The 26,794-nt window shown below is 33.6% G+C and overlaps 1 protein-coding gene across 1 annotated transcript in view; it reads left to right on the top strand.

The window, feature by feature from the left end:
- Positions 1–25,874, top strand: part of Ppp4r2 (protein phosphatase 4 regulatory subunit 2) — a 58,590-nt gene extending 32,716 nt beyond the window's left edge. The window contains exons 3-9 of the mRNA XM_004854214.4: positions 9,605–9,775; positions 19,567–19,660; positions 21,182–21,219; positions 22,463–22,537; positions 22,795–22,938; positions 23,552–23,838; positions 24,101–25,874. Coding sequence (XP_004854271.1) covers positions 9,605–9,775; positions 19,567–19,660; positions 21,182–21,219; positions 22,463–22,537; positions 22,795–22,938; positions 23,552–23,838; positions 24,101–24,417 — 1,126 coding nt within the window. The 3' untranslated portion in view covers positions 24,418–25,874. The remainder of the gene's footprint in view (positions 1–9,604; positions 9,776–19,566; positions 19,661–21,181; positions 21,220–22,462; positions 22,538–22,794; positions 22,939–23,551; positions 23,839–24,100) is intronic.
- Positions 25,875–26,794: the final 920 nt, after the last annotated feature.

Here is a 26,794-nt window from a genome sequence, read left to right on the forward strand (position 1 = left end):
ATGACAAGCCTCAGATTTTAGTTGTTTATCATCACAGTGTATTGAGTTACATTAGGTCACCTGACAGTTTCATGCTTTAAAAAAATCTGTACAACATATGTCATTACTCTCTTCTGAGCTATCTTGAGCATTAAGTTGTGCCATTATGGAATCAGGTTTGGGGAGGGTGCAGAATTTTCTAGGTAACTGAGAAAACTTACGAACTATATTTACTCAGGATGTGGAGATTTCATTTTGTTTCATTCCCCTACCCCTTTCAGTGCTGGGGATCTGACCTAAGCCTTATGCGTACTAGGCAAGTGCTTTACCCCTGTTAGAGTCCCAAGCCTGTTTTCCTCCAGTTTATTCATCTTAAAAAATCCTACCTGCTTGATAACTGTGAATAGTTCTTTTTGTAGGGATGATGAGACCGCAATAGTTTTGTTTGTTAATAAAAAAAATATTTCCAGCTTGTTTTCTTAGTTTGTCATTTGTGAATGGAGATTCCCAGGTTTATCCATGTAATAGCACTGATTTGCTCTTTTTCCACATGTTCAGACAGTTGTGCACCAAAATGCAAATTGTTCTTGAAGTAGATCCTTTGCTTCTGATACTTTTTTCTCTTTTGAGAGCATGTGATAGAGAACAGTGCTTTCTAAATATATGCTTGTTTGGTGATTTTAAAGTAGTATATCACACTGATGAATGTAGAGTACCAGTGAAGACAGTCGGTGTCTAATATAGCACAAAATACAGAATATGAGAATATTAAGAGAAAATAATTACAAATATTGTTAAAGATACTAGGGGTCTCCCTTTCAGACTGAAGGTACTCTAGGATGAAACTTTTACTGTAGTATGCATTAATCCTTAACTATCTCTAGCTATGCCAACTCGTTTTTATATTTTAGTAAGGGCCAGGGATTTAGCTAATTGGTTCCACCACCTGCCTTGGAAGTGCAAGGACCCGAGTTCAATCCCTAGTACTAAAAAAAAATCATCATTCATATATTTGTTTCAGTCTAATTAAAGTAAAGCTGAATAACTATTGTCTCCTTTGCTACATTAGTTGATTTCTAGGTTGATACAGAAAGGGAATTTGACCCCTTCTACCTTTCTTATTAATACACAGAAGACAACCCGAGAAAAAAAATTCTAGGTCAGGTTTCTACATACATTATCCTGTACAGCTAGAGGCGATTCATGAGATAGATTTTAATGTTAGTGAGTACTTTTAAATGAATCATCTGCATTTTTCAGTATTTCTTAAACACACCACACATGGACATATCTTGTTTCTTGAATTTTGTGAGGGTTTGATTTTGCAATTCTGATTTTCTTATTCTGAAGTATTAGTGTATTCAACAAAAGGAATCATGTATTCCAGTGACTCCCAACTGGTACCAGTTTTCTCCCATCATTCATTTGGCAATGCCTGGAGACAGTTTTGATTGTTACCACTTAGAAATGGGGGATGCTGCTGTTGTAAAATGATAGCAGTCAGAGATGTCACAGGTATCTTCCATTGCCCAGGACAGTTCATAGCATAGAACTCAGGCCCAAAATGTCAGTATTGCTGAGTTCGAGAAAGACATTTAATTGTTTAAACTCCTCTTCCTAGCTTTAGTTACATCCTATTACCTTTGCACTTTCTTTTTCTGTAATATCCTTTGTAAGTCCAAGTTAAAAACCCCAACTTTTCTTCTGAAGCCTTTCCTAATGGCTCCAAACCTTCAGTGATTTTTCTTTATGTTCTGATGTATCATCACTAAAATCTACAATGAGCAGTTCACGATGTCTTATTTTCTGTTTACTCTTTATGTGTCTCGTTTTTAAATTAACTTTGTTAATCAAGGATCTGCATATGTTAGGTTTTTTCAGGGCATTTTGATTGATTCATTCATTTTTTTTTAAGAGACATTATCTTGCTGTGTTGCTCAGGCTGGTCGCTGCCTCTTGGGTTCAGGTGATCCTACTGAGTAGCTAGGGCTTAAGGCACGTGCCACCACTCCTGGCTCTTTAGGACATTTTAACTGCTGATGACCTTGATGCTATAGTGTGAGTTGAGAGGGTAAAATGGAAAAAAAGGCCTTACCTACACTCTGGCAAATTCTAGTATAAAGAAAAGAAATGTTGGTGGGAAGTTGGAATTATCACCTGGAATGTGAGGGAACTGGTAACAGCTATGGTGAAAGTGGTAAGAAGAGTGACTCCCTACTAGCAGGGAAGAAAGTAGATCTATTTCAGCTTTTAAAAAAAGGAAAAACCAATACAGTACCTCTGAATTGAATGTCTTCAGCCTGAGCATGATGTTAGAGGAGATGAATGTTTAGTTCAGCTGCTTGTCTGGAAGGGAAGGATCTGTGTTGATACATTAATAGATTTTAGAGAATTTTGTAATGACTCAAAAGGCTAAACATGAGTCAGGTTAACTGGAACACACTATTTCTTAGAGTTCTTGTTTTAATTGCTAGGGAGTGGTGGGTGAGTAGTGGGTAGTAATTTGAATCTTCAGGCATGTTAGAATCCTTATCATGCATATATGCAACTTGCCAAAAAAGAAACCCAAGTTTACTCTACAGTATTATCTGAAAGTTTGTGTTACCTTCTGAAGCTTTCTTTTCCATCTGATTGGCTTCGTTTATGTGTACAGCCATCATTAAATATTTAATACTATAATTGGAAAAATTCACTTCAGTGGCAAAAACTTTCAAAATTTGTGTCAGAATTTTGTTGTTGAAGCAGGTACTTTGCCATCATCAGATACAACTTTCTGAGCAAGGATATGTAACATTTCAAAGGTAATTTCAAAATACAGGAGATACAAAACAAATAACTTTGAAGAGATGATGATAGAGCAGTATACCATAACTAGAGACAATTTTTTGCCTCCTGAAGAACATTTGATAGTGTTTAGAGATGTTTATGATTGCTACAACTGGGGCTAGGTGTGTGTACTACTAGACTCTAGTGGACAAAGTCTAAAATTGCTGTTCAACCATGTGACAAATACCTGGATGAAAATATCAGTTTTGAGTCACCAAAATTGAGAAACCCTTGGGTGGTTAATTGCAGAGGATTTCTACACACACACACACACACACACACACACACGCAGTCTGGTGAGCTGGGGATATAGCTCAGTACAACATGCATTTATGCATGAGGCCCTGGGGTCGCTAATAAACAGAGCCAGAAATACTTCACCAGCAGTGAAGGAAATACAAATTAAAGTTGACAATTTTGGAAAGATTATAATAAAATAAGTATTTCTATATATTATTCTTGGCATGATAACGTAAGTGATACAGTACCTCTGGGGAGTTTGGAAAGTCTAAACTAAAACTTAATGTACAAGCACACAAACATACACACTTCATCCTTTTTGACTAATTCCACTTAAATCTGTCCCAAGGCAATAGATGTATACATATATAATTCATCAAGTTGTTCACTATAGGTTTATTTTCAACTGTAAGAAGCTGGAAGCCACCTAAATCTTTCCTTTCCTTTTTTTTTTTATGACAGGGTCTCGCTAATGTAGTTCAGGCTGGCCTTGAACTCACTGTGTAGCCCAGGCGGGTCTTGAACTCATGGTGATCTGCACATCTCAGCTTCTCCAGTGCTGGATTACAGATATGTGTCACCATGCCCAGCTCTTTTTTTAAAAAACATTCATTAATTAAATAAATTACAACAGCAACAAATGTAAAGAAATTAAAAATCTTGTTTCAAGAACTATTTGTCCTGTGACGAAACCCATGGTAAGGAAGAGAGAATAGTAAACTGTAACGTCAGATTTAATGAGTGTAATACAGATCTGTGAAAAACATACTAAAAATAGACCTTAGCAATGATAACTGAGTGGACGAGTTATGGATAATTTTCATTTTTCTATTGGTCTGTATTTTCATTTCTTTTTCTTTTTTTGCTGTGCCTATACTGTGGATACAATCAGAAGAGGCAAAAAAGCACACTGTCTTTTATTTTCAAATATTGGGGTAGTCCCAGTATTTCCCAGACTAGCCTGTCCTTCAGTATATTCCAACTTTCCATATACAGTCAGCCCTCAGAATCCACATCAACACATTTAACCAATTGTGAAAAGGATGTTTGGTGGAAAACTGTGTCTAACAACAGTTTACATGGCATTTGTATTGTATCAGGTATTATGAGTCATCTAGAGATGATTGAATGTAGTATATGGGAAGATGTTTATTGGTTTATGCAAATACTATGCTATGTTCTATAAGGGTCTTGAGCATTGGAGGATTTGGGTATATAGGTTGAGGTGACTGTTGTGAATGACTACATGTGGTTCTGCTGTAGGCTGTGTTTTGTCTTCCACTGTTCTGTTTTTACGTTCAGTTAATGAACTATAATATGTTATATAGTATAACACAAAAGGATCCTTGTTTGGGGATCCACTTAAAGGCTTTCTGAGCTAGTAATGCATATTTTAAAATTAGTTCTTTAAAATATTACCTTGATTTTGTTTGAGCCTTTCTCAGAGGTGTGTTATTTTTTGCTAGTCTTTCATTCAGTTTAGTATTAAAACTAGATGTGTTTGTCTCAGTCATATAATTAAGACTAATTTTTCTAATCCCGTGTCTCCTGACTGAAATACCTGCCTTTTGAAGAGTATGCATTTTATAAGCTTTCACTTTCATGAGTGGTCAGCCTTACTAGATTAGATTTATTCACTCATTTTTTTCATATTTCTTTTTGATATTTACAGATGATGGAGTATTTGCTATCCCTTGGAGGAGCTATTGGTAGTAGGGCTTTGCAGTGCTGCTCTCTTGTGTTAGCCTCCTCACATGTTCATGTAGAATGTGATTAGGCTGACTACAAGGGTTTTTCTGTTTTATTTTGTGCTTGTGTTTTGGGGATTTAACTCTTACCCTCTAGCCTGCTGGGTAAGCTCTCCTACCATTGAGCTACACCCCCAGTCCTGAGAATAATCTGAGAGTTTGAACTGTGGAAGGCAATAATTAAGGTGTTGGCCACTAACCACTAAACTGTTCTAGAACTGAGCAAAGAGGTTTTTCTGTCCCTGGGTCTCTGAAAAATACCTTTAATTTTTAGAGTTATGAGGAAAGCATGTTTTAGTATGACCTTGTACGTTCCAACAGAATAAAAGAAGTCATGGTGTTTAACAGGCTGTTCTGCTTATTAGTGCTATGAGTTGTTTAGCCTACCTAGAGGAGAAATTGAAAAGAAAAGAAGGGAAAAAGAGATGAAAAGAAAGCCAAGGGAGATGACTTGAAAAATTAACGTGTAATGAATTTCGGTAAATTTTGAAGTAATTTTAGCAAAGTACATTTAAGTTCTGTTTCTGAATGTCTTTTATTGGGGGGGGATGTTTTTGTAGAGAAATTTATTATGAAGTTGAAAATGTGTTTGTTTCACCTCTGTGAATATCTGTGTGGAATAATTTCATTATTTTGAAAACTAAGGTTTTTGGGGCCAGGGATTTAACTCAGTGGCACCATGCCTTCCTTGCAAGCACAAGGACCTGAGTTTGATCCCCAGTACCAAAAAACCCCCCAAAACAAACAAAAAAATCCCTAAGGTTTTTGTTGTTGTCCTTTTCTTTCCCTCCATTAAATGCATTCCAAAAAAAAAAATTTATTTTTGTTGCTATATTTTTAGTTGATTTGCACATGACTTGTTTTAGTTCCTAAATTATGTAATTTTCAGGGGAGCATCTTCTGTTTTTATTTTCATCAGTTTATTCCAGTGAAAACCTGTATCTTTCACACAGGGACCCTTTATATATATATATATATATATGGTTTAGTGTCATGTGAATTACACCTGTTGGATCTAATTTACTGTAACTGCTGATATATTTAAAAGTTAAAATGCACTGTGTACATAATTTATGTCAGTTTCTGAAACTTAATTCTTGCCTCATGAATTAATGTCATGTCTTTGAAGCTCTTCATAATTTTCCTTATCTGGCTATTCTGATTATTGTGCTCTTTTTTGGGGTGTCATGCCAAATGGTTAATGGGGAAAGATGGGATTAAAAATTACATTTTATTTGGAAATCTGGATTCATAAAACATTAGGAATAAGTGGGTTTTTATTAAAACTGCTAAGAATGAATTTTTAACTTAAGTGAAAAAATATAAGACTTACTACAATTTAACCTTCCCTGTTGTTTTTAAATATTAGTTAAATGCATGTAGGGAGTCTTGTAAAATTTAAAGATAAATTTTAAGAACCACATGCCAGCTATTAAAAACTGATACCAGTATTTCAGTAATATAATGTGCTGATTTTTTTAAACCTCAAATTCCCTTTTACCCAAAAAACTAGGAGAAGGAAAGAAAAAACTTATCATGGAGATATTTTTCTCTTTGTGGTCCTGGGGATCAAACCCAGGACTTTGTTTATACTAGGCAAGGCGCTACCACTGAGGTACATTCACAGCCCTGCAGATGGCTTTTATTGATTATCTTTAATAATTTTTTCATGATGGCATACTTACTTAATAGAATGAATTTATTGGGTCACGTGTTGACTCAGTTTTTATCCTTTTGAAGAACTATCCAGCGACTTTCTAGAGCAGTGTAGCTATTTTCCATTAGCACTTTATGAAATTTCCAATTTCTTCACATCTTCACTAAGATTTAGTGTTTAGTGTTTATCTTTTTTTTTTCCCCCTGGTGGGGCTGGCAGTTGAACCCAGGACTTAAGATATTGGGCTGTATCACCAGCCCGTTTTATTTTGAGATAGGGTCTCACTAAGTTCCCTAAGATGGGCTTGAACTTGGGATCCTCCTGCCTGAGCTTCCCACAGTGCTGGGATTACAGGGGTGTGCCACAACTCCTAGCTAGTGTTCATTTTTTTGATTATAGCCATTCTAGTAGAGTTGAAATTGGTATGTCATTGTGATTACTGATTTGAATTCTATCCTATAGTGGAGAGTATCTTTTTATGTGTTTATTGGTCACTTGTATATCTTCTTAGAGAAATACCTATTAAAGTCTTGTCTATTTTTCATAACTTACTGTGGTTAAAATATATACCCTATAAACCTTACCACTTTAACCATTTTTAAGTGTAGAAGTCATTGGCATTAAGTACATTGATAGTGTTGTACTATCATTACTGTTATCCCCATAATGTTTTAATCTATCCAAAGTAAAACTGTTCACATTAAACATCAATTCCTCATGGAATTCCCCTTGGACCCCGATAGTTTCTATTGTTTTCTCTCAGGATTTGACTATTGGTATCTCATATAAATGGAATCATACAATAATGGTTATTTTTTTAGTATTTGGCTAATTTCTCCTTCACATAGTGTCTTCAGTTAATCCATGTTGTAGGATGTTAAGATTTTCTTTTAAAGGCTGATTAGGCCTGGAGGTGTAACTCAGTGGTAGAGCATGTAACATGGCATGCACGAGGCCTCAAGTTTGATCTTTAGCATCACAATAATAAGTACATGAATAAATAAAAGTTGAATAGTATTCCATCGTTCCATATCATATTTGGTTTATTCATCAGTTGGACATTGGGTTGTTTTTTTAACTTTTTACTATTTTGGATATTGCTGCCATGCACATTGGTGTTCATAGCAGCAACATTGCTTTCATTTCTACAGGAGATCTCAGAAATGGAATTGCTGATATTCCATGATTTTCTGTCCCGTCCCGCCCCCCCCCCCCCCCCACGCACCTTGAGGAACCACAGTAGTTGTACTATTCTCACCAGCAGTGAGTACATAAGGGTTCCATCCTTGCCAGCCAATTCTTGATAATTTTTTAGGGAGCGGGAATGGGTGCCATCTTAATGAGTATGATGTGATCTTAATTTGTTTCCCTTAGATTAGTTATGTTGAGCATCTTTTTAGGTGCTTATTGGCCAGCCATTCCTGTACAGTATCATCTTTGTAGAAATGTCTATTCAAGTACTTTTGCCCATTTTTAAATAGGGATTTCTTTTTGTTGAGTTGTGTAAGTTATTTATATATTCTAGATGTTAGCCCCTTATCAGATACAAGATTTGTAATATTTTCTCTCATTTTGTGGGTTGACTTTTCACTGTTTATAGTGTCCTTTGATGCATAAAAGTTTTGTTTTGATATAAATTTATTTATTTGTTTTATTGCTCATGGTTTTGGTGTCACAGTATCTTATATCAACACTGATTACTTGCAGAATATCTTGGGGCTGTGCTGACAACCTTCCAGGCTTATGGTGAGGAATGAAAATCAGCATGTTTTTCGTTTACTGGCTTGGAGGTTTAAATTTTATCATGTGAGACAGTACTTTACAGTTGTTACTCTTGATTTGACAGCCTTGTTTCAGTGATTTTTGAGAATATATTTAACACTCTCATGATATGAATATGAATAAGGATTGTGTGGGAATCTTTGTAGCTAAAAATGGTGTTTTGTGAAAAACACCTGGTAGTTCAGCTGGCAACATGTTTAAGGGTTGTCCTTTGAGAACAGCATGCAGCAGAAGTCTTTTGTTTATATTTCTCAGTTTTGTTACATAGAATACTAAAATGTATATTCAGTGAACTTAGTAGTTATTTATTACACTTTAAAACAGACCCTTTTTCTTTTGTAAACACTATGAGTTTGTGCTGGTAAAGAAGCTAATGACTACTTTTATTAGTTTGGTGCTACTACTTCCGTTTGTACTACGTTACGATCATTGCTTTTGTACCATCAGTGAAGATGACAGCACAGTAAAAAAAGTCAACTCTTAACTCTTATAACAGTGGCTTTGATCTTTTTGACCACAATTTGTAAACCATTATCCTAGTGTTTGTAGAGTTGCTATATGGAATGGAAGGTGCATTTTGTATAATTATGTTTAAGTAGTCAGCCTGTAGAAGAGATCAGTCTGCAGCCACTAGCGATAACACTGTCTGCTTTGGGAATGATTGACATTCCTGACTCTTTCATCTCCTGGAATTTACACTATTCAAGCCGTGTCATCACAAAATTTGAGGAATTGTGAGGGAGAAGTATAAAATGCATTATATTAATTCAATGAGTGTTATGTGAAAAGGACATAAAGCAGTTAGGTATTTTTATTATGTCAAACTGGGTAGATACTAATAACACCTTATAAATGAGAAAAGATCCTGAAAATATTCACTGCAAAGAAAAGAAAAGGGAGATATTAAAGTTTATGCTGTTGTTTAACAGCCAAAAAAAAAGCTTTATTAATCCCTGTAAACATTGTAGTAGCTTGGATGTTGAGACAAGGTGTGGATTTTCTTCCTTAAATGGTGCAGTAGTGACTCCCTGTTAAGATTTATTATAAGGGGTAGAGTCAAAGTTTAATATTTTTAAAATGCTAAGAAAGGGACCCAGTACCCTGTAGGCTTTCAGCCAGAAATACTTCATTTTAAAATTTTTGATCAGATTTTGATTTTGTTTGGGTTACAGTAGTTGGAGTTGGATGGAATTGAATTGGAGCTTGTGAAAATTTTGATTGTGTATGATGCATACTCTTTAGCAAAAGCGTTCTTACTTTTATTCATATCTTGTTTTAGCTTCATTGTGGGCTCTGGATTTGTGCTATGTGTTCAAGAATTGTAAAGCTCTACATAGTATTATATACATAAATATTATTTATTTGCTTACAGGATTCAGTGGTCCCAGTTTAAAGGCTATTTTATATTCAAACTGGAAAAAGTGATGGATGATTTCAGAACTTCAGCTCCTGAACCAAGAGGTCCTCCAAATCCTAACGTCGAATATATTCCTTTTGATGAAATGAAGGAAAGAATACTGAAAATTGTCACTGGATTTAATGGGTATGCATTTACTACTATTTAAAGATTTTTATCAGATGTTTCTTCAAGTTTTGATATGTCTGGGTTTTTTTTTTTTTTTGCTAAGTATTAAAGTAAGTTTTATGTCTTTAGTAACAGTATTTACTGATTATTAGCTTACAAGTATATTTACAGCCTTTTTAAAAAAACACGAACCATCTTTATGTATGAATGATATTAAGACTAAATGGGTATGACGATGGAAATATTCATTTATCAGGAAATATTTTAATTTTTTTATTGTGCATTTGGTATTATTGGCTTTGTTTGTAGTATAGGACCTCTATATCATTGTCTTAAGTCATATTTTAAAATGAAAAATACCAGTTTATGAAAGCATTCTGCTTAATGAGTTTTAGAAATGTTGAGTCTTTTTTTTTTTGTACCGGGGATTGAACTCTGGACCTTGTATTTGCGAGGCAGGCAGCGGAACCACTGAGCTAAATCCCCGGCCCTGAGTCTTTTCTTTTCCAACAGATAATCATTTTAAATCCTTTGTAAATCATGAAAAACAACAGAAAGACTTTCTGCACTAAAATAAAAGTGATTTTTCAACAAATGTGCTGTGCCTGTCATTTTAAATTCTTTATAGAATTTTGCATTTTAAGACTTTAAAGTTGAATTGTTCAGTATTTTGTTGGGCATTAGCAATTTGGGGGTAGAATGACAACATTAAGTATGGTGTTGTATTTATATTAACCATAAATTCATATTTAGAGGTAGGCTTTATTTGTATAGGTTTCAGTTGTGCATATTTTTAGGTAACATAAATGATTCTTTTTTTAAGGTGTTTAATCACATTGGATTTGAAGCAAAATAATGTAATCTTTGTTAAAAGTCACATTCCCCTGTTTTTATATTTAAGAATTTTGCTGGGGCTGGGGATTTAGCTCAGTGGTTCTGCCGCCTGCCTCGCAAGTGCAAGGTCCTGAGTTTGATCCCTGGTACCAAAAAAAAAAAAGAATTTTGCTTAAAATATCAGATGCTTACACTTTGGCTTTGTGTCTCTTCCTCAAGTGTGTGTGTGTGTGTGTGTGTGTGTGTGTGTGTGTGTGTCTGTGTGTGTTGAAGGTTAAACATGGTAGGCAAAGACATGGTAGCTTTGTCTTTGAAGTTTATCAGCTGTAGTTTTACCTGGGACTTTTAAGATGGGAAGGAGACTTTTGCCGTTGAAATTGTTTAACCATCTGCATATATTTTCTTAACTAGTTTGGGTTTTTCTTGGTACCGGGGATCGAACTCGGGTCCTTGCGCTTGCACAGCAGGCAGTGAAACCACTGAGCTAAATCCCCAGCCCTCTTAACTAGTTTTGATTAAAACTTTTTTTAAAAGTACATACCCAGAAGAATCCACATGCTATATATTAGAAGTGTGTTGGAGGGGTTGAAGGGAGGGCAGGCCAAGGGTGAAAAATAAGAACCAAGAGAGATTATGTAAAGGTGCAAATTTCCAATATGAATGTCATTATATTGTATACCTAAAATGTACCAATGATTAGAATGAATAATTGATAATGCAAAATAGGAAGAAAAGGTCCAAAGGGGTAGGGGTAGTGGGAGGGGCAGGGGAAAGGAAAAACTATGAGAAATGAAAATAATGGAAACAACGTCTTTGTAAATAGGGAAGGGTGGAGGGGGTTGAAGGGAGGGCTAGGAATGGGGAAAAAATGAGAATCAAGATGCATCATGTAAAGGTACAAGTTCCCGATGAGAAATGTAAATGGTGTTGTATACCTGAAATGTACCAATAAAAGAATTTAAGTTAATAAAAAAAAAAGAAGTGTGTTGCAGATGAAATTATTGAACTGTGATTGTGTTCAAGATGAGAATACTTAGGATATTTAGACACAAATTAGTGACTCATCTCTCTTAAATTGAGCTGTAGCTACCATTCAAAGATAACAGTTACGGTAAAACAAGTCAAATTATACTGCACCTTAATATTAAGGTGCAGTATTAAGTTAATTACAATTGTGAGTTAGTAATAGTGATTATTTTTAACTTTTTCAAATTTAGTTGATACATGTTCATAGGTTATAGGGTAAATGTGAATATTTGTAATTTCTTAATCCATAAAACAGGTAACTCACCTACTTGAGAAAATGATTTGAACAGTTATTAAATGCTTGAGCATACTTAAACGTAATTGCTTTTAAGATGTTTTTCCATCTTTGATCCATAAGTATTTTGAAATTATATTTTTAATTCAGTTTTTTTTAGAGTAACAGTTTACAAAACATCCTAATCAGGCAGAATCTTAAGTCTTAATCAGTGATATATTAAGATTTTTTTCATTTTATAATTGTGTATATTACTATGTTGAGACATGTCTACCATCTTTCCAATTTATGTTTTGAATATCAGTTTTTAGAAACTAATATAAACATTTTGTTCTTTTTCAGTTTGAGGTTATTCTTTCTAGTGTATCTCCTCCCATTTATAATAGATTATCTTTTAAATTATGAAAGTGGTTAAGTGTTCATATTTTAGAAGGATTCCCAAATGTGATAGAAGCATGCAAAATAATGTAGTAGAATCATGTTATATGCTGGTTGTATTTTCCTTTTAGAGAAGTTTTGACATCTTTATAATTAGTGCACTTAAAAGTATGTCTTCTGTATATTTATTTGCAGTGCTTGCTTGTATTGTTCTATATATAAACAGGTAACAGTTTATTTGCTATTGTATTTATTGATAATGGCCTTTATTGTTTGGCTATTACCAGCAATGGTTATAAAGAACATTCTTGTACATATCTTCTTTTGTAGATGAATGTCATATTGAATATATGTGTAATTGATTGTTGCCTTTTATAATGTCACTGGTACATGGTAAGAGCATATGGACAGTTAAAAATTTTTCCATAAAATGTGTCTGACAAAATGTGTTTGCATATGCTTCCATGTATATTGAGTATAAATGTTGTAATTCTTTATTATATTTGTGTTTTTAGATATGTTTCTTTGATTGTGTCAAGTGAAATAGTTTGTGTCAGTAGCCCTTTTATGAATTGCCTTTTCATAATTTTTTTCTTACATGCTAATTTTTCTTATTGTTAAATTTGTTTTTATTGGTCTCTGTTTGCTTTTAACTTTTAAAGGCTGTTTATTAAATGCTTCATGGTATTTTGCCCCCCCAAACTTAGCCATTTTCTAAAATTATTTTATATATTGTCAGTATATAATGTTTTCTTCTTTAAATTAAATATTGTGTATTCACTTGTTTGCTTGATTTCCTGAACTGTAAACTTCTAGAAAACCGGTGTCATTTCCAAACAAGGTCAGAAGAGTACCTAAACGTAGTAGGTTCTCCAGTAAATGTAGAAAAGATGGATGGAAGAAAGAAAGGAACATAGAAAAGTATGTTTTTATATGTATTTTGTTTACCAGGACATGGAAAAATTACATAATTGAATGCGTCAGTTTTATTTTTTGAGGTCATTTTCTTGTCTTTAAAATGACCTTTGAACTTTTAAATTTCTGTAGAAGATGATGGAATACAGGTACTCTTTGGAATATAAATTACAGTTTTTTAAGGTGAAAAACCAAAAATTAAGAAAAACTAAAACTTTTTAATGAAATGGTCAATTAAAAGATATTTATTACCACTTTATACCCTCTGCTTAGGACTATAATGAAGACAGTTAGGTCACTCAAGCCAAAGCCATTTATGAAAATCCTCTTCCCAAAATAGACAACATGAATATAATTTAGAAACTGCTAGTAGCTAATCAGTTTTTTTCCATGTAGTATAGTGAGAATTTGAAGGGTATAGAGAATGTGAGTTATATACCTAAGCAGTTAAAAAGAAACCATTTTCTAAGTTATTCAAAATGGAAGAATAATGAACGCTGATGTTAACCTGTTAAATGCTGCTCCTCACTTGACAGTGCTGTTTACTTGTAAGTTTCTCTAAAGTGTAGGTAGTTTCACCATTGAGTCATTATACTAAATATATAGTATTGCTAGAGATTTGCGAGGAGGTCTGGAAGAAGTACACAGTGTGCACATCATTTGTAGAAGAGATATAATTAGTTATAGCTGAGTACTGTTCATCTTTTAGCGTGGTAGACCTGGACCTTCAGGTTTCTTCTCTGAACTTACTTTAATGTACCTGATTTAAGAATTTCCTTGGTTCTGGAAGTTTTTCACATGATTGTTTTAAACGTGTGCCCACACTTTTGTCTCTTGCTTTTATACCTGAGAGGATGCCATATTATACTTTTTTAAAAAAAAGAACAACATGTATGAGAGTTTTGTTTGATTTTTCTTAACCTTTTGTTTTCTGATTCCCTTGACTGATTTTATTGTTTACTAGATTTCCTGCTCATTTGATTGGGAAAAATAGATGTTGTGGATTGAGTCAGTATTTGTTGATTATATTGAATGTACAGTATTAAACCGCTCACTTTTTTTTCTTACACCTTTTCTTTTTGATCATACAATTCTTTGAAAATTGGCATTAGTTTGTGTCCATCTCTCCAGTAGAAAAAAAGTCTGTCTAGTAGAAATATAATTTGATATACTGTCTAATAAAAAATGTTTCTCTATGGTGCTAGGAATCACACTCATTGTTTCATGAATGCTAAGCATGTGCTCTGTCACTGAGTTCCACCTGCAGCCTAATAAAATTCTTAAAATTGAAAAGTAGAAGTACATGTAGCAGAAAGCTAATATTTCTTATTTACTTGATATAAATAAAATAATTTATAGTAGTATAAACACTCAGTGATGATTGGAATGCTTAAAATCTTTGACAAGTACTGTAGATTCATTTTGGGGTGGAGACTGATACAAACATTAATTTATGGCATTGGGGTTCTTTGATGTTATTGAAAGAGGCTAATTCTTCATTCTGTTAATTTTTTAATACATCTCATTTCTGAATGACATTTTCTATAAATTTTGTGCACGTTATATAAATGGTAAAGCTTTAATTCAGGAAGAGCATATTACTTAAAGTAAAAATAATACAGGATTCCATTGCTGTTTCTGGTGTTTGTAAGACTTAAGAATAGACAATCCACATGAGGCACAATGGTGTAGTCATTAAAGAGCCTTAGGGTCCAGAGCCAAGTTACCATGAGTTCAAATCTCACTTACACTACTAAGTACCTATGTGACTATTACCCAGGCAAGGTGACACATGCATATAATCCCAGCACTTGGGAGGCTGAGGTAAAAGGATTGCATGAGTTCTCAGCCAGCCTGGAATATACCTAGTGAGACCTTGTCTAAAAAAAAATAAAGACAACGCTGGAATCTATTTACCTTCTAATAACTGGGAGATAATTAATTTCCATTTAAATAGTTTACTTCAGGATAGACCAGTTAGAAAGAAGGATACAGGAAAAACCACATGTCCGTAGATAAAATTGTGAATGGCTGTTTTTCTTAATAGAATGTCTGATTTTATATCTATCTCCTGTTATTTACTCTCATAGCCTCTGTGTTACTATTTTGTTCGTGTGTGTGTGTATGTGTGTGTGTCTGTCTGTGTGGTGGGTGCTTCTGTAACAAAGGCTAGATTGTTTAATTTGGGGAGGGCACCGAGAATCGAACTCAGGGCCTTGCGCTTGCCAGGCAGGTGCTGTACTGCTGAACTACATTCCCAGCCCAGATTATTTGAGTTTATCTTAGAATCTGAGTGAAATATGTGCATCTTTTTTTTTCTTGTTTTTTTCCCCCTTGCGCATGTGTGTGGGGGTGGTGGTAGCTAAATCTCGAAGCAGCCCATGTGCCCATGAGCAAATGAATGGACAAAGAAAACACCCCACTCTGCTGTAAAGGAAAGACTTGAGTCATTTGTAGAAAAATGAATGTACCTTGAGACCATATTCGTTCAGTGAAATAAATCAGACACACAGGCATAAAGATCACATTGTTTCTCTTATGTGAGAAACCCAGACTAAAAATAGCAAAATAAAAGATAATAGGAAGTAGAGAGATATTTTACATCTAGATCAAACATTTAAACAGATTAAGATAAATTTTAGTCAAATGTATTTTCTGGTTAAAATATAAGGAATGGTTTGTTTAGGGTTTAGACATGTTTAAATCCCCCACCCTCCAATCTTGTTTTGTTTTTGTAATTGTTGGTAAGTGAACTCATGCTGAGCAAGTGCTCTGCTATTGAGCTATATCTCCAGGCTTTCTTGGGATTTGAATTTCCTTAGGTTTTAAGTAATGAAAGACTTGATTTTTGTCTTTTAAATAAGTAGGGGCAGATTCCTTTCAAATTAAGATGTGTAACTAATACAGAAAGTATCCGATTACGTTTAGTTGCTGTCCTTGCAATTAAAGGCAGTTATTTTTAAAGACAGTTCTACTTTTGACTTTATTCTCCTGTGAATGGTCTTTGAAATATTTGTGCCTTCCTACAGTCTTCATTAGATGTAGATGAGATCAAAATGATGATAGGGACCAAGATTTTATTGAAGATTTCCTGAAATAATTTAGATACTGTTAGGTAACTTAACATGTGTCCTTCTAAGCACTCATGATAATGTACTCTTAGAGTCCCTGTTTTACAGACAAGATATGAAGACAGGTAAATGTAGCCTAAATGTGATCTCCCTGTGAGCTAGCCATTTTTAAAAACCATTCTACTTTATAATTTGTACATTGAAAGTGACCTGGCAATTCTTTTCTATAGTATTTGAGTAATACCATTTGATATAGTACCTGTTGCTATTGGATCATTAATGTGTGGGGCTTCAAAAAAAGTTTTCATCGAACTGTTAGTGTGTGTGTTTCTACACAAATGCCATCTACACAAACACTGGAAGTTTTTTTCAGTTCCTTATGTATATAGTTTTTTAAAAAACAATCTCATGGGTAAGTGAAGTAATATTGCAAAATAAGTGGAGTACATTTTATTTTAAATAACTTGAAATATTTTTCTACAGAGTTATTCACTGTTTAGTATACCTTTGCTGGTGAAGATCTTTTCCCTCTTCTTCCTCACATTTAAGGCTTCTGATTGATATTTTCACTGTGAGTGAGCAGCGTGCTTATTTTAACGTCTCCCGTTTTTGCTTTTTATTCTTACCATAAGTGCTTTAGTGTAGGTGGTGATTTTTTTTTTAACTAGGAAAACTCTTAGCATTTTTCATGAGGTAGAATAAACTTCAGTATGCTATGTCTAATGGAAGAGCAGTAGAAAGCAAGCCTTTCATATGATCTTACCAAATGTATTCATTTTGGGTTGGTTTATCTGGCTCTTAGGCCTCTGATTAAAGACGTGCTTCAGATGAACTGTTCCCACCATTGTGCTCACTTGCCCAGCATACAGATTATTCTTTTTCCATAGTACTGTGTACAAATTTTATTAGTATTTATTATTGTAATTGTAATTACTTAAGTGTCCTATTGAGCAAGAATGGGCATTTCTAGCTTATAGTAGGCTCTCATATTTATGGAGTTTATGTTAAGTGCACAAACATTTGTAGAGATCTTTCAATGCTATTGTTATTTTTGTATTTCCAGTGGATACTTTTATTTACATGAAATGTTTGTATTTTAGCCTGTCCGTATGAGGGAAGAAAGTGTTGTATGGCATTTTAGTGCCATCTATTGGATACTTGGTAAAATGTTCATAGGCTGTTACTGCTGTCATTGGTATTTAAACACATACCTCCCCACCACATACTCACAAACATGTATAATACTAATAATTGGCTACAGTTTTACATACAGTAGGAGGTAAAGAAAGAGAAGACAAAATAAGGACAGTTACCCTAAGGGTTTCAAATTAAGTTTTACATACATTTCTAAAGAAAATTAGCCAAAACATTTAGTAAATGTTAAGCGGGAATATTAAAAGTATGGATCTGCTAAAGCTAATTTTAATTTAAGAGAAAGCATTAGTTTTTGGTGTGAGTTTTATTTGGAAGAAAAGGCATAAAATAGCTAATATTTATTTAAATATTTGTCAATTAAGAACTTTGAACACAACACTAGTGCTGTGTAATATATTCTTAGTGTTACTATAAAATAATGGGAAAAACTTGTTATATTGCATATGTTTAAAGTTGGGGAGCAGTGAAGTAGAAGATGGAGGAGCTACGGTGCAGGTATATACTGCTAATATTTGGAAATCCATGATAAACATTTCAAATATACATTACACACGTAGATTACAGATTGAGGATACTAATATATATGTAAAGAAGTCCTTCCTTCCCTTAAGCTTTCAGAGAGCACAGCTGAGAAATAGATGTTTGTTTAACAACATCCGTTTCTCAACATGCAATTTGGGAAGATGATGGATTAAATTTTCCAAGTGAAATTACAGTTTTGTAAATTAACTATAGATTTGTAATTGTTTTTTAAAAATGAATAAAAGATATGAAAGCTTGCTGTTTCATCATTAGTAGTGCTATTGGTGTGCTTTGTATTTTTCTTTTTTCTTTTAAAGATAAAGATTCTTCTTGACACTGTACTTCATTCTGAGTAGATTTTCAGAATTAAAGATTAGGGTCAGAAATCCAAAGAAATTTCCTATACCAGACATGATGAACATCATAGTTCTGCATTTCTAATTGTTTGATATCAAGCAAAATATTTCATCTTTTACTTTGTATCTTTTTGGCAGAATAATTTTCTCACCTTTAGATTTGGATTCTGATTGAGTAAAGATTGATTCTTGGACTTAATGTACGAATAACATTTACTTTAAATGTTTTCAAAAATTGTTGTAAATCTTTTATAAGAATATATCAATAGTTTTTGATGCCATAAACATGAGAACCAAGTTAGTTTGTCCAATTAGAAAATAAAGAGTGATGGTTTTGTTCCTTATGTGTAATATAGTGAAAGATAAAGGATTGGAAGTTAGAGAAACTGGGTTTGAATCCTGACTATTATTCATTAGCTGTTTTACTTTGTTAGGGGAGAGATATATCAGCTTGCTCATAAAAACAATGAACATTGTGAATTTTAACTATTAATTTGAGGATTTGTATGTAATTCTCTTACTAAGAATAAATAGATTTGTATGGCATGCACTGAAGTCTGAAGATTTATGTTTGTACTTTTTAGCTACATTTGTCATAACTAATGCTCATAACCTTGTTGTTTAAATTCTTATGAATTCTGATAGTTACCTACACTCAGTTTTTTATTTTTATTAAAATGATTTAGTCTCAAATTAATGTCAAATTTGAATTTGCTGTGATCAAGTGAAAATTGCATTCATGTGGAAGTATTTGGCAAAGTTAACATAAGGTCCTTACCAAATTATTGAGCATGTTTGTTTATATTTTAAGCTTGATTAAACATGTAGGCTGTGCGTAAAAATGTAACAGTGGAGCAGAATCATATGTAAAATACCTTTTTACAAATTGGGATAATTATTTTGATACTGGGTAGAATAAAACAATGTGTGCAAAAGAATAATGGAGGAAAATTTTCTGTATGTAAATAAACTCTTAATCTGATTATTATTGTTACCTCTCTTGTTAACTTTAAATGATCAAGGTTTAAGAATGTTATACATAAATTTTTAAATCAGTTTTGAAGCATTCTGTTAATTTTTTAATGTTCCTTTTTATTGCCTTTTAAAGTGAAGAAACTTCTTTTTGTTAAATAAAAAGACAATGCTTATTGTCTTGTCTGTTTTTAAATGGCTCATTTATTCATTTCCTTATGGTAGCCTTTTCTTGTGTAGCTTAATATGGGTGACTCAGTAAAGCTTTATCTACCAAAGTAGGTAATGTTTCTAATATGCTTGATAACTAATCATCTCAAACTATAAAATTGTATTCTTTTGCAGTATCCCTTTTACTATTCAGCGACTATGTGAATTGCTAACAGATCCGAGGAGAAACTATACAGGAACAGACAAGTTTCTCAGAGGAGTAGAAAAGGTATTTATTTTATTATAGGAATTCCATTAAACTAAAGGCTAATAGATTTCAGAAATGAACATTGGGTAAGATCTGTTTCAGGCACCTTGAAATAGGTTTTCTAGCCTACCTTGACTTTTTCCCAAATATTTTTCCTAATTATGTTTTATATTTCAGAGAAATTTATAGGAGCGGGGAGAGGAAGGCCGGAGGTGATCATTTTAAGTTTTGGAACAGCAGCTTATTACCTCTTAAATATTCATAGTATATATCAACATATTAAAGATCCTGAGATGTTCTACAGTTGATACATTAGCTTTAATAATAGTGTTTTGCAAACTTACAGAATTCTGTAGTTCAGAGGCACACAATTTTGGTTAAATTACCTATCAAGTAGAAAGATACAGGTCAGATTATAGGTGAGCGAATGTTAATAATAAAGGAAAGCCATTCTAGAGAAAGGAAACAATTTAAGACTTCAAGGTGTTTGAGGGAATGAAAAGTAAGAAATTGTATGAAGTGAAGAATAAAGGAGCCCCGTGGGAACCAAAATTACACCAATAGGTTGCTAATTCTCAGTAGATGCTTGATCTGAAAACATAGTCCAATGTCTATTTTCAGGTTCTGAGTCAAAAATCAATGTATTTTACCCTAGGAACAGAATCTAGAGGTTTTATGTGGTGATTTACAATAGTTCTGAGGGCCTTAATGGGATAATATATTTTGTTGAGCCTCTGTGCCCTCATTTGAGTAAGATTACCAAAGGGCAGAAAACTCCTGTGGTTCAATGACCTTTAATAATTATACTTTGGAGATTTTTTTAGATGCAGAGGTAGTATGTCGCAGGGCAAAGGGCCCTGCCTTCAAATGAAGGCCGCAGTGCTTTGCAGTTGCATGACTTCGGGCCAATTTCTTTTTTTTTTTTTCTGGGCCACTTTCTTAATCTTGGTCTCAAAGTTTCCTCTTCTGAAATATGAATAATAGGGCTGTGAATGAGATTAAATACAGAGCATTTACTTTTATATTAAAAATAAAAAGTATTTGAGTCTCTTTCCTTGGGGTTAATGGTACTACACAGCAAGCTGTGGGTTGGGTATTGCTTATAAGAAAAGTCTTGGACTGGGGATTTAGCTCAGTGGTTCCGCCACCTGCCTTGCCAGCTCAAGGTCCCAAGTTCCATCCCTGGTACCAAAAAAAAAGGTCAAGTCTTCACACTTGGTTTAAATACTTCTGTCTCAGTACCTGTGGAAGAAAGCATAATTCCACTCCATTATATGCATGTACTATGTGGTGTCAGGGTTCCAGATTAACCAGGGTAAGGAAAGATCAGCAAAAAAGGTTTAATAGTACAGTATATTGTTTGTCCTTTGTTGTTACTGTATTAGGTTTTGCTTTATTGGGGTTTTTTTTAACCATTTATTTTCCTTTATTAGCAAAAATCTAATGAATGGAAACTTACACTAGAATGATTTTGAGAAATTAAAAACAAATTATTAAACTTTAAGGTTGTAGTACTTAAATCACCATTTTTTGTTATTTCAGAATGTGATGGTTGTTAGCTGTGTTTATCCTTCTTCAGAGTAAGTATGGAGATCTTTACAAATTTATAGTATATCCTAATTATATTATTTCTAATTTATCCTTAAAACATGTGCACTTATTTCGAATGTAATTAGTACATACATGGTAACATGCATGTACCATACATGTTACAATAACATGTATTGTTACAGTAACATGTAACATGTATTCATTATATACCTATCACCCAGTCTCCAAAGTAGAATATTACCAATAATACTATCTGTGAGTTTTTTCAGTGAAGAGGCATGGATTAAAAAGATCAGTAATTTACTGTAATTCAAATATTATTGGATTTACATGCTGTCCTGGTACTCAGAGCCCTGACATGCCACCCTATATTCCTTTCTAAGGCATAACTCCTATGTTTGGAATAGCTACTAATTGGAATTCCTCCGCATAATTGAAAAGCATTTCTAGTTTCCAGGATTCATAATAGGAAAGAAAGAACTAAATTTAGGGCATATTTTCTGAACTTTGGCTAAATCTCTATTGAGATTTAGACCAGCCAATTCTTTGTTGCAGATAGATGTCCTGGGGATTGCAGGTTTATTCGTGTTCGTAGTCTCTGTCCATGGAGGGTAGAAGTATCTCCTATCCCCAAAGTTTAAGACATTGCCAGCTGTCCTCTGGGTGATGTCAGATACAGGGAGAGGAGATTGGCTCCTGGTGAGAACCCTGGGTTTAATGTTAAGCTGCTTCTATTTTCATAGACAATAACAGTGAACTTTGTAGAACTCTCAAGATATACCTTTGTTGCTAAATAAGGTAATCTCTAATGAGATGTTTGGCAGAGGGGAAATCCAACAACACCCCACCCCCCATCCCCACTCCGGGCCATGTACTGGGGATTGAGCTACATCCCCAGCCCTAGAGAAACTTTTTTTAAAGAAAGATAACTGATTTTTTTTTTTTTTTTTTTTTGGTACCGGGGATTGAACTCGGGACCTTGTGCTTGTGAGGCAGGCGGCAGAACCACTGAGCTAAATCCCTGGCCCGCTAGATAACTGATTTTAAAAAAATCACTTTCCTTTTAAATGTAATGTTTTACCGATGAATCTGAAGGAATCTGGAAAACATGAAAGAAGTACAAAATGATTTCTCAGCAACTGATTTTTTTCTTATACCCTTGAGAGTGAGTTTATGTTAATTCTCACAAAAATGTTGTTTGAATCTGTGACAGATCTTACAAAACATCTTTTAGACACAAGGTTCTTATCAGTATATCTTCTTTTCTTACAGGAAAAATAATTCCAATAGTTTAAATCGAATGAATGGTGTTATGTTTCCTGGAAATTCACCAAGCTATACTGAGAGGTAAGATTACTGATTTTTAATATTCAAAGAGTTTGTGTTTTCCTGATTGTGAATACCAGGTTTAGTATACTTTTTTAAATTGGACATCGTATGGAGCAAATACAGGGTAAACTGCACAGAATTTGTTAATTTGATAAATCATGGACCTGAAATTAAAATTACTGCAGATATTTCTGTGACATGTTTCATATAAATGTAATTTGGAGGGAATAATTTATTTGAAAAATGGAAAATGATACTGATTTATCTTACTGTAGGTCTAATATAAATGGGCCTGGAACACCCAGGCCACTTAATCGACCAAAGGTTTCTTTGTCAGCCCCCTTGACAACAAATGGTTTGCCTGAGAGCACAGAGAGCAAAGAGTCAAACTTACAGCAAAATGAAGAGAAAAATCACAGGTTTGTATTTTATTATAAAAATTCAAGTGTTTCATAAAAAGTTAAGATTTATTAATAGTTTTCAGCATTCATTATTTACTATTTACAGTATACTCTTACCCTTCCCTATTTGTGGTTTCCATGTCTTTGGATTCGGCCAACCAAGGATCAGAAACATTCAGGGGAAAATTAGCATCTGTACTGAACATGTGTAGCCTTTTTGCTCTTATCACTATTTCTAAACAATACAGTGGAACAACTATTTGTGTAACATTTACATTTACTAAGTATTGAAAGTGATCTAGAGATGAGTTATTAAAGTATAGAGGAAGATGTGTACAGGTGCTTTGCAAATGTTGTCATTTCTTGTAAGCGACTTAAGCATCCTCAGATTTTGGAATTCTTCTGGTCCTGGAACCAGTTCCCTGGGTACTGGCACGTGATTGTACTATTATGCTGGGTGACAGAACAAGTCTTTAATATGGTTATAGAATCTGTGGCTTCTGTTTGCATTTTTAGTAAACTGAAAGTTGACATGAAAAGACTTTGGGCAGCTGATAAATTGTTATACTTTAAAGATAATGTAGAAGATGAAGGAAATGTTATTAATGACACTTTACAAAAACATTTACAGTGATTCTCCAACATCTGAATCGGAAGTTTCCTCCATGAGCCCTCTAAAAAATAAACATCCAGATGAAGATGCTGTGGAATCTGAGGGTCATGAGGTAAAAAGACTCAGGTTTGACAAAGAAGGTGAAGTCAGAGAGACAGCCAGTCAGACAACCTCCAGTGAGATTTCTTCAGTTATGTTAGAAGAAACAGAAGCATCATCTTCATCTCAGGATAAAGACAAAGAAAATAGTTGTACCAGGCAGCACTGTACAGAAGAGGATGAAGAAGAGGATGAAGAAGAAGAAGGTATTTAGAGACCATCTGTAAAAGGGTGGAATAAGGAGATCCTCAAATTCTTGTACTTCATTTTTTTTTTTTTTTCATGAAAGAATTTAACATAGTGGAACTCCTTTAATGCTGATTTTAGGCTTTTCCACCCACCTTATGTAGTTGCTGCTGAGTTTCAGGGGATATGATTTGAACTGTAGAATATCAGAATTCATGAAACTTAACTATGGAGATATTTTGAAAATAAAATTTAACTACAACAACATTTGCTTATTTTTAGAGTCTTACATGACATCAAGAGACATGATTCCAGAAAGAAAAAATCAAGAAAAAGAATCTGATGATGCCTTAACTGTGAATGAAGAGACTTCTGAGGAAAATAATCAGATGGAGGAATCTGATCTGTCTCAAGCTGAGAATGATTTACATTCTGAAGGTAGTGAAAATACAGGTCCTGTAAGTAGTGGTTCAGACTGCCATGAAGCAGAAGAGTTAATAGGCTCCAATTCCAGTAAAACTGGAGATAGTCTCTCAGAATCATCCATGGAAAATGATGAAGCCTCGGAAGTCACAGATGAACCAATGGAACAAGACTAACTACTTAGAAACATTTAGATACAGTATTTTACATACAGTTCTGGTTTTACACTGTATAAAAAAAAAAAACTTTTATGTAATAAAGTGGACCTTTAGTTTTACAAGAGAAGCAGGTTGTAAAATAAAGTACTTTAAGGATAAGTCCTCAAAGAGTTGTATATGTAAGAACTGTGAATATCAGCTCCTCTGGGTCCTGCTTACCGCCGACTTTTTTTGTTGTCGTTGTTGTTAGGGAGGGTGGTATGGTCAAATCAGTGGTTTGTGTATAGATTTTTTTTTTTTTTAATTTAGAATTTAAAGTTTTTAAACTGGAAAGTAATTATAATTTTGAAAATCTTTTCAAGATTATCACATTTTGTTTATACATATGCAAGAATGGTTTTTGTCTTGTCTGACAGCTGTAGCAATTTTCATATTTTGGTCGTAGTTTCAACATTTTAACGTGAATTATAGGGTTTCATGCTGGTTTCCAGATTTTATTGTTTGTGTACAATGGAACTTTAAGTCATATATACATATATATATTATTCTAAGGGGGGGGAAATGTTATATTTTTCTGTTTCTATAAGAGACAAATACAGTGGATACTTTTTCTATTGGTAATGATTGAGTTCACTTCTTTCAGAAGACATTTTCTTTCTCTTCTGAGTAATTCAAATAAAATCTGGCCCTTGTGAAACCCTGGAAATCTTAAGTCTGTTGAAATACCAGGTTAAACACATTCCAAGAGATCTGTTCAAACTAAAATTGTTTTGTATACTTCTGAGGTGCCTGAGAAAAAAGACTTCATTATTTATGAGAAAATGTGCTTTATCTTGGAAATTGTGTTCAAACCTTAGCTGACTATTTTGTAGAATGAATGCTTATGAAGCTGATCTGAGACCATCTCAGAAGAACCCAGCAGGTTCTTTAACCTTTGGCTTGCTTTTCTGAACATTGTGAATATCACACATTTCTTTCTAAATTATTCTAGAGAATGCAAATGTCATGGTATGAAACACCACTGTCCTGGGAGAATTAATATATTACTTTAGTAATGTACCTGAGCTACAATGACTGAGGCGTTAGAGGTACATTGAAACCACCATAGTTTGTATGACATTTTGAAGTGAATGAAATATTTTTGAACATGCTGTTCGACAGCCAGTGTTATATTTTTCAGATCAACACAAAGCACAATTATTCTAAACTCAATATTTTCAAATTCACTTATTTAAAGTCATGCAAGCTGCAACTTCCCTGTTAAAATTACTGGCTGCCAAATTTATACCTGTTTCTTCAGCTGTACCTTTTGATATTTAGAATTTTTAAATTTCTGTAAAGTAGATTTTGTAGAATGTAATGTGTTCACTGCCTTTGTGAAGCGGTATATAATTGTATAATTTCTGTGTGTAAACTGAATGCTTGGGCTTTCAATACAGTATTCATATAAAGCAATAAATATTAATGTTATGAAACATCTGAGTACATTTTTATCAAAACACAAAAGAATCTCCTTTTTAGTTTCAGATACCTGACATACACAGATGGACTTAACTGATGCAAACGGTTTCTGACACTGTGTCTCATGCTTTGGGTGATTGGGAGGAAAACCACAAGTTTCGCATTTTGACTACTTAAATTGCTGTTACTATAAATACCAAAATGATTTGGCTCCATTTATGTTTGTAGAGTAATATACTACTGACTTAACTTGACTGTCAGGTTCACAGCGGCTAGATGACATATTTATGAATATGTCTGATAGTTGAAATAAAAGCTTAATTTTGATTTTCTGTACCCAAGAGGGGGAAAAAACAATTTTTAAAACATTTTTTGCAAAAATGTTAAAATGAGGCAAATTTTAAATGTGACATTCATTTGTAGTGACCTCTTTGTTTTGTTGAGGGAAATTTTGCCAATGAGAACTGATTTTAAACATTTTTAAGTTTAGAAGTTTTATTTAGAGTATTTATGAAGTTATTGTCAATAAACCTATTCTTTAAGCTCCTGTGACCTTTTGATATTTTTTTTTAATTGTAATGCCATGGACCATTTGTAAACAAATCAATTTACTTTTGTTATAAGTTGAAGATTTAGCATCATGACTTTGAGGTCTGTGGTTTTATTACTTGCAATTGCTGTTTTTGCAAGGGCAAATGTATTTCTTTATTAAATAAAGTACAAATAATGGTGAATGTACCAAAATGACATCACTTAACTCTATGAGAGATCTGCATTTTAATCTATAGTTTAATATTTATTAGATATTCATATCTTGATCATAGATCAAACTTGTTGCTGTTTATGCAGGTAATTATAGAATGCTAATGGAATATCTTTAGGATAGATGGAATACTTCTGTAGTTAAATTGGGGAACCTTGTTCAGCTGTTTTT

The sequence above is a fragment of the Heterocephalus glaber genome, unplaced genomic scaffold (assembly GCF_053883595.1).
Source record: "Heterocephalus glaber isolate CG9 unplaced genomic scaffold, H.glaber_assembly_v1.0 deba00001472, whole genome shotgun sequence".
NCBI classification, from domain to species: Eukaryota; Metazoa; Chordata; class Mammalia; order Rodentia; family Bathyergidae; genus Heterocephalus; species Heterocephalus glaber.